This window comes from Halyomorpha halys, unplaced genomic scaffold (assembly GCF_000696795.3).
Source record: "Halyomorpha halys isolate HHAL.00 unplaced genomic scaffold, Hhal_1.1 Scaffold684.1, whole genome shotgun sequence".
Classification (NCBI taxonomy): domain Eukaryota; kingdom Metazoa; phylum Arthropoda; class Insecta; order Hemiptera; family Pentatomidae; genus Halyomorpha; species Halyomorpha halys.
The window spans coordinates 502,831-516,838 of NW_027109538.1; the positions used below are offsets into that span (position 1 = coordinate 502,831).

At 30.8% G+C, this 14,008-nt stretch overlaps 1 protein-coding gene and 1 pseudogene across 1 annotated transcript in view; one reads left to right on the forward strand and one right to left on the reverse strand.

The window, feature by feature from the left end:
* The first annotated feature begins 62 nt into the window (after positions 1-62).
* Positions 63-192, forward strand: LOC112211339 (U4 spliceosomal RNA; annotated as a pseudogene).
* A 1,835-nt stretch (positions 193-2,027) lies between these two features.
* The window catches only part of LOC136794998 (1,5-anhydro-D-fructose reductase-like), a 14,594-nt gene continuing 2,613 nt past the window's right edge, over positions 2,028-14,008 (reverse strand). The window contains exons 2-6 of the mRNA XM_014427965.3: positions 5,812-5,979; positions 5,518-5,721; positions 3,664-3,920; positions 2,364-2,523; positions 2,028-2,266 (exon numbers count right to left, since the gene is read on the reverse strand). Coding sequence (XP_014283451.1) covers positions 2,120-2,266; positions 2,364-2,523; positions 3,664-3,920; positions 5,518-5,721; positions 5,812-5,979 — 936 coding nt within the window. The 3' untranslated portion in view covers positions 2,028-2,119. The remainder of the gene's footprint in view (positions 2,267-2,363; positions 2,524-3,663; positions 3,921-5,517; positions 5,722-5,811; positions 5,980-14,008) is intronic.

Below are 14,008 nucleotides of genomic sequence, written 5' to 3' on the forward strand. Positions count from 1 at the left end.
GTCCGCTTTGATTGAAATTTGATAGACTCTGGAGTGCTGACATTGAATCTGTACAAATGAGTAACCTTGCGCAGAGGCAATATCGTAACCAATGAAGGTCTACTGAGGTGCGATTATTGCTAGTTGAAACTTAGATCAGATTAACTAAATGTATTATAACGTACAGTTGTAAATAGTAATAAATAAATATTAAAAAAAAAAAATATTTTAGTATCATGCTCTTTGGTTTTCAGTCATATCATGACTCGAAGTATAAAACCAACACACATATCTACAACTGTGCTTTAGAAATTTAAACAAATAGCTGTATATTGATTTTTGGTCTTTTAGAATCAGCATGGATTGATCATATAGGCTTTTACCTTCCTTCTTCCTTCTAAGAGATTTGATATCTGTAGTTGTTAAATAAAAATTAAAAAAGACCGATTTTTCACTCCCTCACCATGTTCGATCCTCTAGGGAAGGCATATTAGAAATTCGTATTCGATCTACAAGTGATAATTTGTTACCATTCACTTACTGATTTAGTCAGTTATTACCTGATGATTCCATTGAAAAGCCCCATTATCTATTGTAATTAGTAAAAAGAAATGAAATAGAAAATTTAGGTCGAAACGTTTTTCCTTCGCTTGAATTGCTCTAGACCTCTAGGCAGACGCTCAGTCGTTTGCTTCGGTTCTGCAGAGGCAATGTTGTAGGGAAAGTGCGCTTTGGTCTACTACATTTCACTCTTTCAGTTAAAACAAAAAAAAAGGAGATTTTAATTCTTCATGTTTAAACGAATTATGGTAATTAAAAAAAAATAAATAAAAACTTTGAAAATTTCACTTTTCACAGCGCAAATAAGATTCCTACGAAAAATATTTGGAAAAACCAGACGAGATCATATAAGAATGAAAGAGGACGCGATGAATTGGGATTAAGATCCGTCCAAGAGGTGATAGAGGAAAGACAGCTGAAATGGTTTGGGCAAGCTAGCAGAACTGGAGATGACTGTAAAGCTAGGTGGCTTCTAGAAGCAAGACCAAGAGGAAGGCAACCTCAAGGCAGGCCAAGGCTGGCCTTATTGAGAGAATTGGCACAGTAAGAGGAAGCTCCTGTCGGAGATGAGAAGGATCGCGCAGGACAGGAATCATTGGACAAGATGGTCAGAGGCAGCTACTCCACGCTTAGCAGCACACAGGAGATAGTGATAGAAGAAGAAGAAGAAGAAGAAGAAAATTTCACTCCTTCGCACTTAACTACCTCCTTTTTTACAAAAAAAAAAAAATGTTCATTAATGAGGGAGTGAATAACTCAATTGTAAGAATTTAGATCTTCATTTTTATTTCCATGTTTCTTGATTCACCTCAATATTAAACTGTTTCTGGTTTTGAAAGATTATTTTTTCTATAAAAAATAGTTTACTTCACCTCCCATAAATCATTTTTTAACATTTTGTTTTTTTCATAATTAAAGGTACTTCTGCTTGTTCACTAAGTTAAAAGTTAAAGCACTATGGTACTAAGTAGTTATGAATTTTTGCAGCAGGAAATTATGACTTTTTATTATTGTAATTTTAGGAAGTTAATTCTGCGCCTCAAAGGTATGTTTGAGAGGATGGTCAGAGGGGTCGAGGAAGTATGGTCAGTATGAATACTTATTGTAGCTAAATTTCGAATTTCAGACCTTTTTTAATAACTGTCACTCTTAAAGAAGGCCTAAAACTGAAATGTTGGCTGAACCATATCACTTGTTTTTCACTCCTGACTGCATTCTTGATCATTTCCTCATTTTATCCCACAGGCAACAATATATAAATCATTATTTAGTTTGTTATTCACTGAAAAATGAATATTTTCACATGAGTTTCTTTTAGGTCAAAATGAATCTTGCCGAAAATGAATTAAATAAATTTTGATTTGAATCTTCTCAATTATTATTATTAGTTAAACATAAACAATGATATTTTTTAATTTTAAAACAAATAGTTGAGTAACTAAGGGACTAGGTATAAGGAAATATTTGATTAAAAAGTAATATAACAATTAATTGAAAAATGATTTAATTTTCATGTAGTTAATATAATATGTACAGTTCACAACTTAAAAAATACTTCATAAGAAAGTCATCATTGAAATTATTTCGGGAAAGGGTATTCTGGATGACTTTCCATTAAATTGAAAAATCCACGACTTTCACGGCCACCAAACATTCTTCCATCTTCTCCACGGTCCAGAGCGCTTACCTTTTCAAATTCTTCTTTTGTCAATTCAAAATCAAATACCTATTAACAGAAAAAGGGAAATTAATAAAAAATTTTTTTTTTTTTAAAATCCATATCTTAACTTAAATTCTTTGATTAAATGTTTAATGTTACGTACATCAAAATTTTGTTTAATCCTTTCAGGATTGGTGCTTTTTGGAATAACCGCAACTCCATATTCGATCATATATCTTAGAAGGACTTGAGAAGGTTGCTTGTTGTACTTTTTTGCAATTTCTTTAATTACAGCATCTTCTAAAGGTGACAAAACTCGCAACCTAAAAATTAAAGTTGAAATGTTTTTGCAACCTTTAAGAATAGTTTCAAAAGTCAAATCTGAAATAGTATTCTATATGAGGAGAAGATGATTGGGGGTGCGGTCAGTAAAGAATAAACTTATTTATTAGTGCCAACGTTTCGGCCAGAATTTCAGGCCCTGTTCAGAGCGGAGAACAAAAAACAAGATAATAAACCACTTCTTTCATTATTTTATTTTAATAATTTTAATTATGTACATATATTTACTAATTAGATTTTCATATATATTTTATAATTTGTTCGTTCCTCTTACTTAATTTTAATATTACTCTTCTCGTACAGACTCTATCTTCTTATAATACTTAAACTATTCATGTCTATTAACACTATTTAAATATCCATAATGTTACTTATTTTCTAACCATAATTTATATCCTTTATTCATTGGTTGTAATCTTGTTTTTTGTTCTTAGCCCTCATGAAGGCTTGAAAGTTTGGACAAAATGTCACTAATAAATTACTTTTTACTTAATTGTCACTAATCGCACCCCCAGTCATCGTCTCCTCATATATATTATCTATAGTCAACAATAAGTAGAAACTCATCATTAAAATAGTAATACATAATATTCAAGAAAGTTGTGTGTTATTTAAAAAAAATAATAATTATAGTGATCCTGGAGAATTTAATAACAGTATTTAATTTATGTTCTGAAACTAGTGAGGATCAATTTCAAATCAATATCGGCTTTTAAGTGAAAGTGCTGAGAAGTTACAGATCAACAGATTTTTATTTTCCATTTCTCCAACAGTAATCCTGTGAGAGGGCAGTTTATTGATTTTACATATATGCTGGTAATTGTATGGTATGTATGTTTGGGTTTCAATGGAAACGCGTTGAATTTCAAAAAAATATTTTTAAAAATTCATACAATTTTAGGAATAAAAAGTATCATGAAAGTGAAACATAAAATTCTTCAAAATATGCAATTTTTTTATATGTATTAAATTATAAAATATGATTCAAATAATAAGGGCTTTATTTGGGTCTAGTATTACATATATAAAAATTTTTAAAACTATTACTTTGTAAATTGTAAATATATTACAATCCTACCGTTAAAATAATATGTTTTAATATTGGTATCCAATAATCTTACCCCTCTGTAGGAACACCTCGTTTCTCCAAAAATGCCTTATGTCCTGGAGAGCCGATAGGAGCATAAGCACAGACAGTCACACCATTCTCTTTGCAGAAAGATACCAACTCTTTCTGTTGCAGGTAGATATGTAATTCCACTTGAAGGTTTGCAGGGGGAATTCGGCAGCTATCGAGAATTCGTTTAATTTGGCTTTGGTTAAAATTGGATATGCCAATGCTTTTAGTACGACCTGCATCAACTTGTGCTTCCATGCCCTAAAAAAGAATCAATTATCAATGTTATTGACAAAGTATTAATAGTTTTAAATCTAAGATTGAAAATTATCAATATATTGTCATAATATTAAAATTACTGCCCGAGTTGGTAAAATGGTCAATTGTCCAAAATACTAGTCTTACAAAAAAGTTAAATAAATTTGATTTACTCTTAAATTGTCATTATTTTATTAACTAATAAAAATTAACTAAAACTGGCATTTTTGACATTTTTAGAGTAGATATAAGCCAGTTTAACAGTGATATATTGTTCAATTACTACTAAATATCAATTTTGGACCAAATTAAACCCACATTAATAAAAATCAAGGGAGTGGGTAGCTCTAGGCACTGTGATAAAATCCCCAAGGACCTGGGTTCAAATCTGGCTGTGGCAAATAATTATTTTCTATTTCACTGTAGCTGTGAATCAGTTCTGTGGGTTCAGGGCCCTCCAGGGTTCATCCCAGTCACATTATTAAAATTGTATATTTTCGTATATTCTACTCCTGGAAGTATTTGTACTTGTTTAAATTTCATGTAAAGGAATCAGGAAAAGTTTCAATTTATACTAAACTACTTAACATTTAATTGATTCACCTTTAAAATTGGGATTTTTGACCGTTAGATATAAGCTAATTTAAAAATTAATATATAAATAAAATTATATTGTTTTATTATCATTAAATATCAGTTTTGGACTATATTATACTCAACACATTTAAAATAAAACAATATAATAATATTTAGTTATTTATTTATAACAGTTTTATTATTTAGTAGTTTTTACCAGTCACATTAGGGCAATTATATATTTTCAAATGTAATACTCATGGAGGTATTTGTTACAAATATTTATTTATTTTTTATTTTTCCCAGATGAATATATATTGAGAGAAAAAGAAATATATATACACATATATATACATAAATTTTGAAATTAACTGTTTAAGTTTAATAAAAACCTTTAATTTCAAGCCCTGGGGTACCTCCAGTCACAAATGCCGTAGAGAGGAAGTTGTACTGACTAGGCTGAGAATAGGTCACACGAGGCTCACCCACTCCTATCTTATATCAAAAGAAATACCTCCGAACTGTCAGTATTGCAATAACAATTTAACAATAAGCCATGTTTTCCAAAGATGCCCATATTTTACACCACACCTCAATAGCTTGGGACTAAGCCAAGATATCTCAAAAACCATTGGAGACGATGATAAGGCAATAGAATTGGTGTTTCAGTTTTTGAAATCACAAAATTTACTGACAAAAATATAACTTGATCGGAAGAAAATAAATCAATAAAATAAGCAAATCAAAAAATAAATAAAATTTAACGAATATTAGCAAAATTAAATAAAATATAAATGGCGTTGATCACCAATGAAGTTTGGCGCCACTAAACAACAAAACAAACAAACAAACCTTTAATTTTGAGAAATGGATGTATTAACTTTTGATAAATTTTCCTAAGTTGTTTTTATTTTGATTAATTGTTATTTTTATTTATTAAATTGAATATCAAATATATGTGAAAAAAATCATGCATTGAAATTAGCATTCTTACAACATAATTTTTGAAAAAATTGGAACTTACTTTCCATAGTTCCAAGAGATCGGTAGTTTTGTCCAAGAGTATTCCTCCTTTCTCATCTGTTGGAAACATATTATCAAAACCTTTATTTACAAGTCCTGCCGCGCAGTGGATCAAATATAAATCCACATAATCGAGTTGCAAGTCTTCAAGTGATTTTTTCAGAAAAGATTCTACGTCTTCACGTCTATTACCAATAATAGGTAACTGTAACATAATTAGATCAACAGTGAATGATAGACAGTCACAATTAATGAAATATATAAACAATTAAATGTTTAACAATCTTTTATCTACCTTTGTAACAATGAAAAGTTCTTCTCTAGTGACTTTTCCACTGGCAAATATTTTTTTCAGTGATGCTCCAATAGCAGACTCATTTTGGTAAGCAAATGCTGTATCAATGTGTCGGTAACCAGCATCAATGGCTGCATTCAGGGCGATGTCAATTTCTTCAGGTGTCGACTAAAAATAAATATAAAATAACGAAATATGAAAATTATATTTTCAAAATTTACTGTAAGTGTTGCAGATGTTCAACAGGATTATAAATCCTATTAATTTAGAAAAAAAATTATTAACAGAACTAGATTGATGAACTCCTGTTCACTAAAATATTATTTAATCTCATGAAATTGTGGTGCTTACCTCTTAAGTAACCATTAGAACTGAATAAGTATATTGAATTTTTAATCGGAAAGACTGTGCTACAAATGAAAATAGTAATTAGAACACAAATCTTCATTGTCTTTAATTAAAGATTAATCTGGAGGGTACATCATACAACTTTCATTGACCAGTCTGCATTGATATGAAATTAATCCTTGTACTCTTCCAAACAGAAATTTACTTATTAATCAGGATGACAAAACTTCACCTTACTCTTTTGTTTTTTTGTTGGCCCAACAGGCTTTGCAGATCTTTGGCGGCCAAACCAGCCTTCTCCATGTCTGACTATCTTTTGCTACATCCAGTTTGCAGCGTGTAGCTCTTTTGCATCTTTGTTGATTTTATCTATCCATTTAATTTTTTACCTCCCCTATGGTCTCTTGCCTATTATACTGGTATTCATTGTTGTATAGAGGCTTCCTGATGGATTGCTTTGAGCCACAAGTCCCGCACATCTTAATCTTCTAGCCTTTGTGACCAGTCTCTGCAATAGTTCACTGTTAATTCTTTTCCTCCAAGTGTTTTTTTTTTTAATTTTTGGACCTGTCGATTTATGTTTTCCCTCCTTAACTTATCATTAAATACTTTCTTTTAACTTATTTATTCATTTAAGTATGTCTTTTAACTATTTTTAAAAAAAAAATCTATATATTTATTTTGTTAAAGTTATTTGTTTCTTTTTGTAAATTGATCTACAGATTATCATGTCTTTACTGGAAGATTACTGATTGACCTCCGGGTCCGGGTCCGGGTGCGGTCAAACTCAAAAATAAATTAGTGTACTATTTTATTTATATTATATTATGTCTTTGGTTTGAATTTACATTGCTGTCTGATGCTGTTTGTTTAACGATGAACGTGGATAGCGGATCACTGGAAAGGGAGGATTAAAATAAATCCGATTAAATCACCTTTACTCTTCGTCGTAAACTTACCGACTCAGGTCGTAATCCAATCCTTATAATCCAAAATCCTTCTTAAAATCTTCAATGCTCCTTACTTTGTCACAAATAAAATCATACATAAAGACTTTAATGTTCCATATGTAACCGATCTAGTCCGAACCAGATATCATTCCTTCCGTTATAAACTTCCTAACCACCCAAAACCACTAACCTTACTTCCACTTCCATTCCGGACAATCCTCTGGGGCGCCTGAAGAGAAGATGGCCACGAGATCTTCAAATATAAAAACTTTATTGGAGTGCTACCAATGGATAGTTTCTCTACACACCTGTATCAATCCATTATAAAATTACTGAATATCATTAAGTACTATTGTAAATTTCAACAAAGATGTACAATTTTTTTTTTTAAATTGTATAAATATTTTTTCGGAGTTAAAGGTAAAAAAAGCATAAACGACGATATACTAAATGTTTTAGCAATGACAAAAGTTTTCTATATTTAATGTAATTTACATCTGTACGAAATAATAAATACATTAAGTAAATATGTGGAAAGTTTCATTTACACTTGAAAATTTTGGGAAGGAAGCACCCGTTGGTGATACTTCAAGCATTAATTTATATTAGAAGGTCTCGTGGCCATCTTCTTTTCAGATGCCTCGGAGGATTATCAGGAATTATTAACGTGAGAGATTAAGAACTAATGGGTAAGGAGTTCGGAATGAAAAGACTCATATCTGTTTTGGGCTAAGTCTGCAAAGAATGGGATGTTAAGGTCTTTGTGGATGAGTTTATTTGTAACGTAATAAGGAGCATCGAGGATTTTAAGGATTGGATGCGGGAGGAATTTTATGGTATGGTAGAGCCCAAGAGCTTAATTCCATAAGTCCAAATTAGTCAGATTGTCATAGTGTATAATAATTGTTTGTAGTGAATGGGAAGTTTAGAGCCTTTGTCAAGTAAGGCAGTGGATAATTAAAAAATATATCACCTACTTTGTGCTTGAATACAGAAACAATGAATAATGGCAAAGGATACAATGGATTATCATTACTAATTATGAATTAGTGCCACGATTACCTTTTACTTCCTGAACGCTATTAGATAAGAATAGCATTGTATTCCTTGTATTGGGTACAAATTATCCATTTGTCATTTAGAATAATCTATTTGTTTTACTGCTCAAAAAATGCATTTTCAGGCATTATTCTGGTTGTCAATGGTATGTGTGTCTGTACCACGATTATTTCTTAAATGGACGGAGTTATTTTATTTTATTTATTTTTTTTTTTTAATATACGAATGATCATTTGAATGGAAATAAATTCCTTAGAGAAACAAAAAAGATTGAAATCGACTCATTATTAGCAAGGATACAAGCGTATTGGACTTTGTACTCTTCTTCAACAGGACTTAACGCAGGTCCCCATGAGACCCAGAGCCAGATTAACAACATAGCAAAAAGTAGCTAGAGAAGAAAATGGTCATCTCGTACAATTCTGTAACTACGATGGTCACCGTTGACAGATATTTTTGATGCGAATATGTATTTTCATAAATATTTATGAAAAAAAATCTTTACGAAATTTGTAAAATATTGAATTTTTAAGTTATTAAATGAGGTGTAACTATGATACAATAACATATCAAGGGGATTGATTAATGCAAGTAAATAGAAGCATAAAGAAATAATAAATGGAAATACTAACACGAATCCTAATATATAGAGAATAAGTGGAAACTGTAGAAAAAAAAAAAAAGAGAATTGTTGGGAGAAAGTGGTACGCTGAGGAGTAACTGAAAATTTGAGTGGAGCAAGAACAATCAGAAAAGATAATAAATCTTTTTTTTTTTAATTAAACTAACTCATAGTTTTATTTTGCGTATCTTTTTTGACCGCCACCCGAATCATCTTTCAACAATGAATTTAAATTATTGTTATTCCTTATATAAGTATTTAGAAATTTAAGAAAAGTACCTCTTTTAAATGTTTAATTATTTTTTTAATGTTTATTACCTTCCAAATATTAAATACATTTTTTTAATTTATTTTATTTTATTTATTTATTTTATTTTTATTTTTATACCAGATCGGCCTGGTGTGCCTTACATGGTTGATATAACTTATATTATATATATTTTTTAACAGTTGATTATGAGGGGGTTTAGTACAAATGGGTTGGTACAAATGACACCCCTAACTATATAAAATGTTCTTATTAAAAGAAAAAAAAATAATAAAATAAATTGATAAGAATAATGCTTCTTAATAAAAGAGGAAAGTAAAATTAATAACACAAAATAATGATACTGGTACACTTAAATAAAACAAACAATTGTCTTCTAATAGTAAAAAAGAAACAAGTTAATTTGAAAAAGGGAAGAGAGAAAAAAATAATAATAATAATAATGAATAAATAAAATGAATAATAATAATAAGTAAATAGAGGTAGTGTGACTATGAATTAATTTTATATTTATTAAAAAATTATAAAAGAATGTCCTGTAGCAGTATGGGCTTCTGTCTTCGGGTTGAGGTTGGGTTTCCCAGGTTGTAGGCCACTGCTCCTTTAACTGTCGGCAACTGGGAGTGGAACGTCATGAACCGTTTTTTGATAAAATCCTCTATTGACTCCATTTGTAATTCGCGATGCAATTGGCTATTTCTTATGAACCAAGGAGCATTAACTGCGGTTCTTAGGACTTTATTTTGAAAATATTGTAGTTTTTTCCTTTTCGTGAAGAATGCCGCTCCCCAGACTATCAGCGTACATCAGCAGTGGCCTGAGGATTGTTTTAAATATAAGAACAGTTGTTTCTGGTTTTAGTTTGGAATTTCTGTTTAGGATAGGATATAGCATTGCTAACCTTGCATAAGTTTGAGTTAGTTTAATGTTGGTATGGTGATTCCAGGTAAGGCGGCGATCTAAGTGAATTCCAGGTATCTTACTGTTTCACTGGCAGGATTCCATTTCACATTTTTACCTTTGAGGATTAGATCCGGTGGATCTGGTGGGCGTCGAAGAGTAAAAACTTTTGAGTTGTATTTTTCAATGTTCAAGCTAATCATCCATTTAGTGAAATATTGTGTAATGATTAAGGTGACTTTGCAAAGTTTTTCTAGCTATTATTATGCCATCATGATGATGAGAGACAGCTGTATCATCAGCGAACATAGCTATGGAGGTGATTAAATAAATTAATGGTTTTAACTAGCTTATTTTTTTTATAAAGCGATGTTGTTGAGAAAATAATTTGAAGAGCCCTTCTCACTAATCCTAATGGTCCCGGAGTTTCCTCTAGGTAAAAAACTGCTCTGTCTATCATTAATACTATGTTATAATGTCTTATCTCGCACAATTAGAGTATTTACTCATCGCCTTATCTTCCTTAAACATCTCTTAAACTAGTCAAGACATATAATATAATTGTAAACAAGCTGTTGAACAAAATTATGAAATTTAATTGTTAAAAGCTGTGACGGCACAAATATAAAATCCCACTTTTTACAAATTGATCAAAATCCTTATTAATTGAAAATAAAATTCTGCCGAGATTGGCAGAATCATGTGCTAAAAAAAAATCTATGATTTTTTTTGTATCGAAACATCATTGTAGCTGTACAAGTGCCCAAACAACAAAGGATTTCTGGCGGTTTTAAAGCTCATAATAATCAGGTAGTTAACTTAATTAAAGCAATGGATTAGTTAGTTTTCTTCGTTTTTCGTACCCCCTTTGACAGTGCATCCTAGTACACTGTTATACTATTAGAAGTTAAACAGCATTCAATTTCGCGGCGAATGAGTAGCACTAGAAAATGTACGTCATTCTAAGGGTTTTTCGCCTATAAATCTTAAACGGTATGTTTATCTATAAAAAAACAAAATAAAGAACATTTAACTTATAATTATAGTATCGGCACTTCTTATTAATTAAATTATTTAAAATAAAATAATAAGAACACTCATATTTATGTAAACCAAACTAATTTTAGTTCAATTACATAAAACCAGAAATATTTTATATCTACTAAAATTTGACAAAACGTATGTTTTTCTTTAAGTTCAGTGCGCGAACTGAATTCTTCAAAATAAGAAGTTAAGAAATTCCGTATTGTTCCTCTTCTTTCATTTCATGAGGGATGTTCGTAAACTGGCGGGGGGGGGGGGGGGGTTACAATCCCCTTTTACTGACGGGGGGCATATCAGCTGATTTGAATGTATATAGATTTATAAAGAAACCAGACCTAATAAAGTTAGTTTTGTTTAGTCGGTCACAGATTGTTCTTTTTTTTTTTTTCTTTTTTTTTAAATATTTGTTTATTGCTATTTACAACTGTGCATTATCATAAATTTAGTAAATCTGATCTAAGTTAAAGTGGAGTGTTACAGGCGTGTAGAGAAATTACCCATTGGTAGCACTCTAATGACATTTTACATTAGCTGGTCTCGTGGCCTTCTTCTTTTCAGGCGCCTCGGAGGATTGTCTGGAATGGAAGAGGATGCAAGAGTAGAAACTAGGGGGTTTGTGTGGTTAGGGAGTTTATAATGGAACGAGTGATATCTGATTCGCGCTGGATCGGTTACATAAGGAACATTAAGGTCTTTGTCTATGATTTTATTTGTGACAAAGCAAGGAGCATTGAGGATTTTACGAAGGATTTTGGATTGTAAGGATTGAATACGAGAGAAATCCGATGGTGGAATGAAGCCCTAAAGCTCTACTCTATATGTCCAGATTGACCTTATTACAGTCATGGGGATCAGTCTTTTTGTAATGTGTTGGAAGTTTAGACCGTTTGTCTAGTAAGTGCTGTAATAGTCGAAATCGACGTGCAGTTTCCTGTCTTTTCAGTCTGGTGTGAGGATTCCAGGTTTGTCCAAATGTAGTCCAAGGTAGGAGATCTGTTCGACAGGGGTAAGAGTAAATCATTAAATGAAACTGTAGGGCAGTCAGTAGGTAGATTGTTCATATATCTACCTGGTACTTTTTTTTATTAAATCCCGTTTCGCTGTCACATAACTTATATATTATTACTAACATAAAACACAATCTATTTTCATATCTTTTTAACACTGCAGTCTTCATCAAACTATTTGTTATATTCGTACTTACCGTGAAGCTACAGATATAATATCGTTGCTTAAATTGTTGTAACTCGTTTAAAAAAAAAATTATAGAATTTTACTATTGTCCTACATATAGATGTGTAGGATATCTAGAATAATTTGCTCGCCTTCGAGATTCCTTTGGAGATGTCTCCAGAATTAAGTATTAATTTTTATTTTTAAATTGCTATACATTTTTTTTCGAAGTTACGAGCTATCACAGCTTAAACGACGATATACTAAATGTTTTAGTATATCTTCGTTTAATAGATATATTTTATATACATTTCACGAAGGTAATTATTTTAATCAACCGCCGTGGGTTGAGATATTTCTACGTGTTTTAAGCAATATTTTACACTAGTTACAGTATTATATACCACATACCATGAATAAATAAAGTGTACTGCAGTGACTAAACTTACTTTGGAGTGTGAAAACTATGTTTCAGTCCTTACTCTGATGCTTTTCTCTACAACTTCATAGCATCTCCAATATATTTTATAATAAAAAAATTAACTAAAATTAATGTATCCTTTCCATGAAACAGATACAACTACACTCCTCTTTCGACTACTTCTGACAGTATGTATTCTGATCTGTCCTTAACAAATTCCAAAAAATGTACATTGGTTTCTGGACAAATCTCTCCGAAAACACATTGCTGAGAACGGACTCGTCCTTTGTCATTTTCGCAAATAAATTTTCGTCTATTTCCACAAATTTACTCTCTCCCTCAAAACAAGTTGTTCAAATTTCCATCTATACACTTCACGAAGATAATTATTTCAATCAATCGTTAAGGGCTGAAAAATGTTTAAATGTTTTAAGCAATATTTTATGGTTGTTAATAGCTCATGAAATGAATAAATAAAGCGTAGAGCAGTTTTTATATTAAATTTGCATTTAGCAAACCTTATTCCGATGCTTTTCCTACAACTTTATTTTTAGCACGTCCATTATATTTTTTTGCACAGAGATTCTTTTATGGTCGTTTGGACATACTTACATTCTTAGTAAAAGTTCTTTATCCTGAAGGAATTAATTGACTTTTTCTCACCCACATGGCTTTTAATGTATACGTTGTGAGGTTACTTTTTAAAATGAATATCAATAGTTGTCAATAACGAAACTATGAACTATATAATAACAGAACTATGTGTTTTAATATTAAAGAATAGAGCTATTACTTTATGGTAGTCTATTAGGTAAAATATTACCTTATGGTAATCATTCGACGCGTAATTCAAGGACATCTTCAATACAATTTCTTCCTCACATTAAATTAAAATTTCTTTTGCAGGCTATTCCGCCCAGGTCATTTTCTTTATTAAAAGTTAAAAGCTTATTTATTTTTTTTAATTTAAAATCATTAATATTTAATTTTCCTCTATAAGATTATCAACAAATAATACATCACTTATTGGTTGAAAAATGATATTATGAAGAAATTTAATAATAATATAGCTGATTTTAAGATAAAATACTGCCATTATAATGATAAAACAGATGAATTTTTTAACAAAAATAGAAAAAAACTGATAGATAATTATAAGTTAAAACTAATATTAAAAAAAAAAAAAAACGGCCTATTTCGCTCCTGCTTATTATGGGCAAAATCCTAGAAAAACTCTTATTAAAACGCCTTATTAAAACCCAATCCTTGACTCATATCATGTTATTCCTGATCACCAGTTTGGATTTAGAACATCTCATTCTACCATACAACAGAGTCATCGAGTGGTTGATGTCATATCTTCCACATTGGAGCGCGGTATGTACTGCACGGGAGTCTTCCTCGATGTTGAA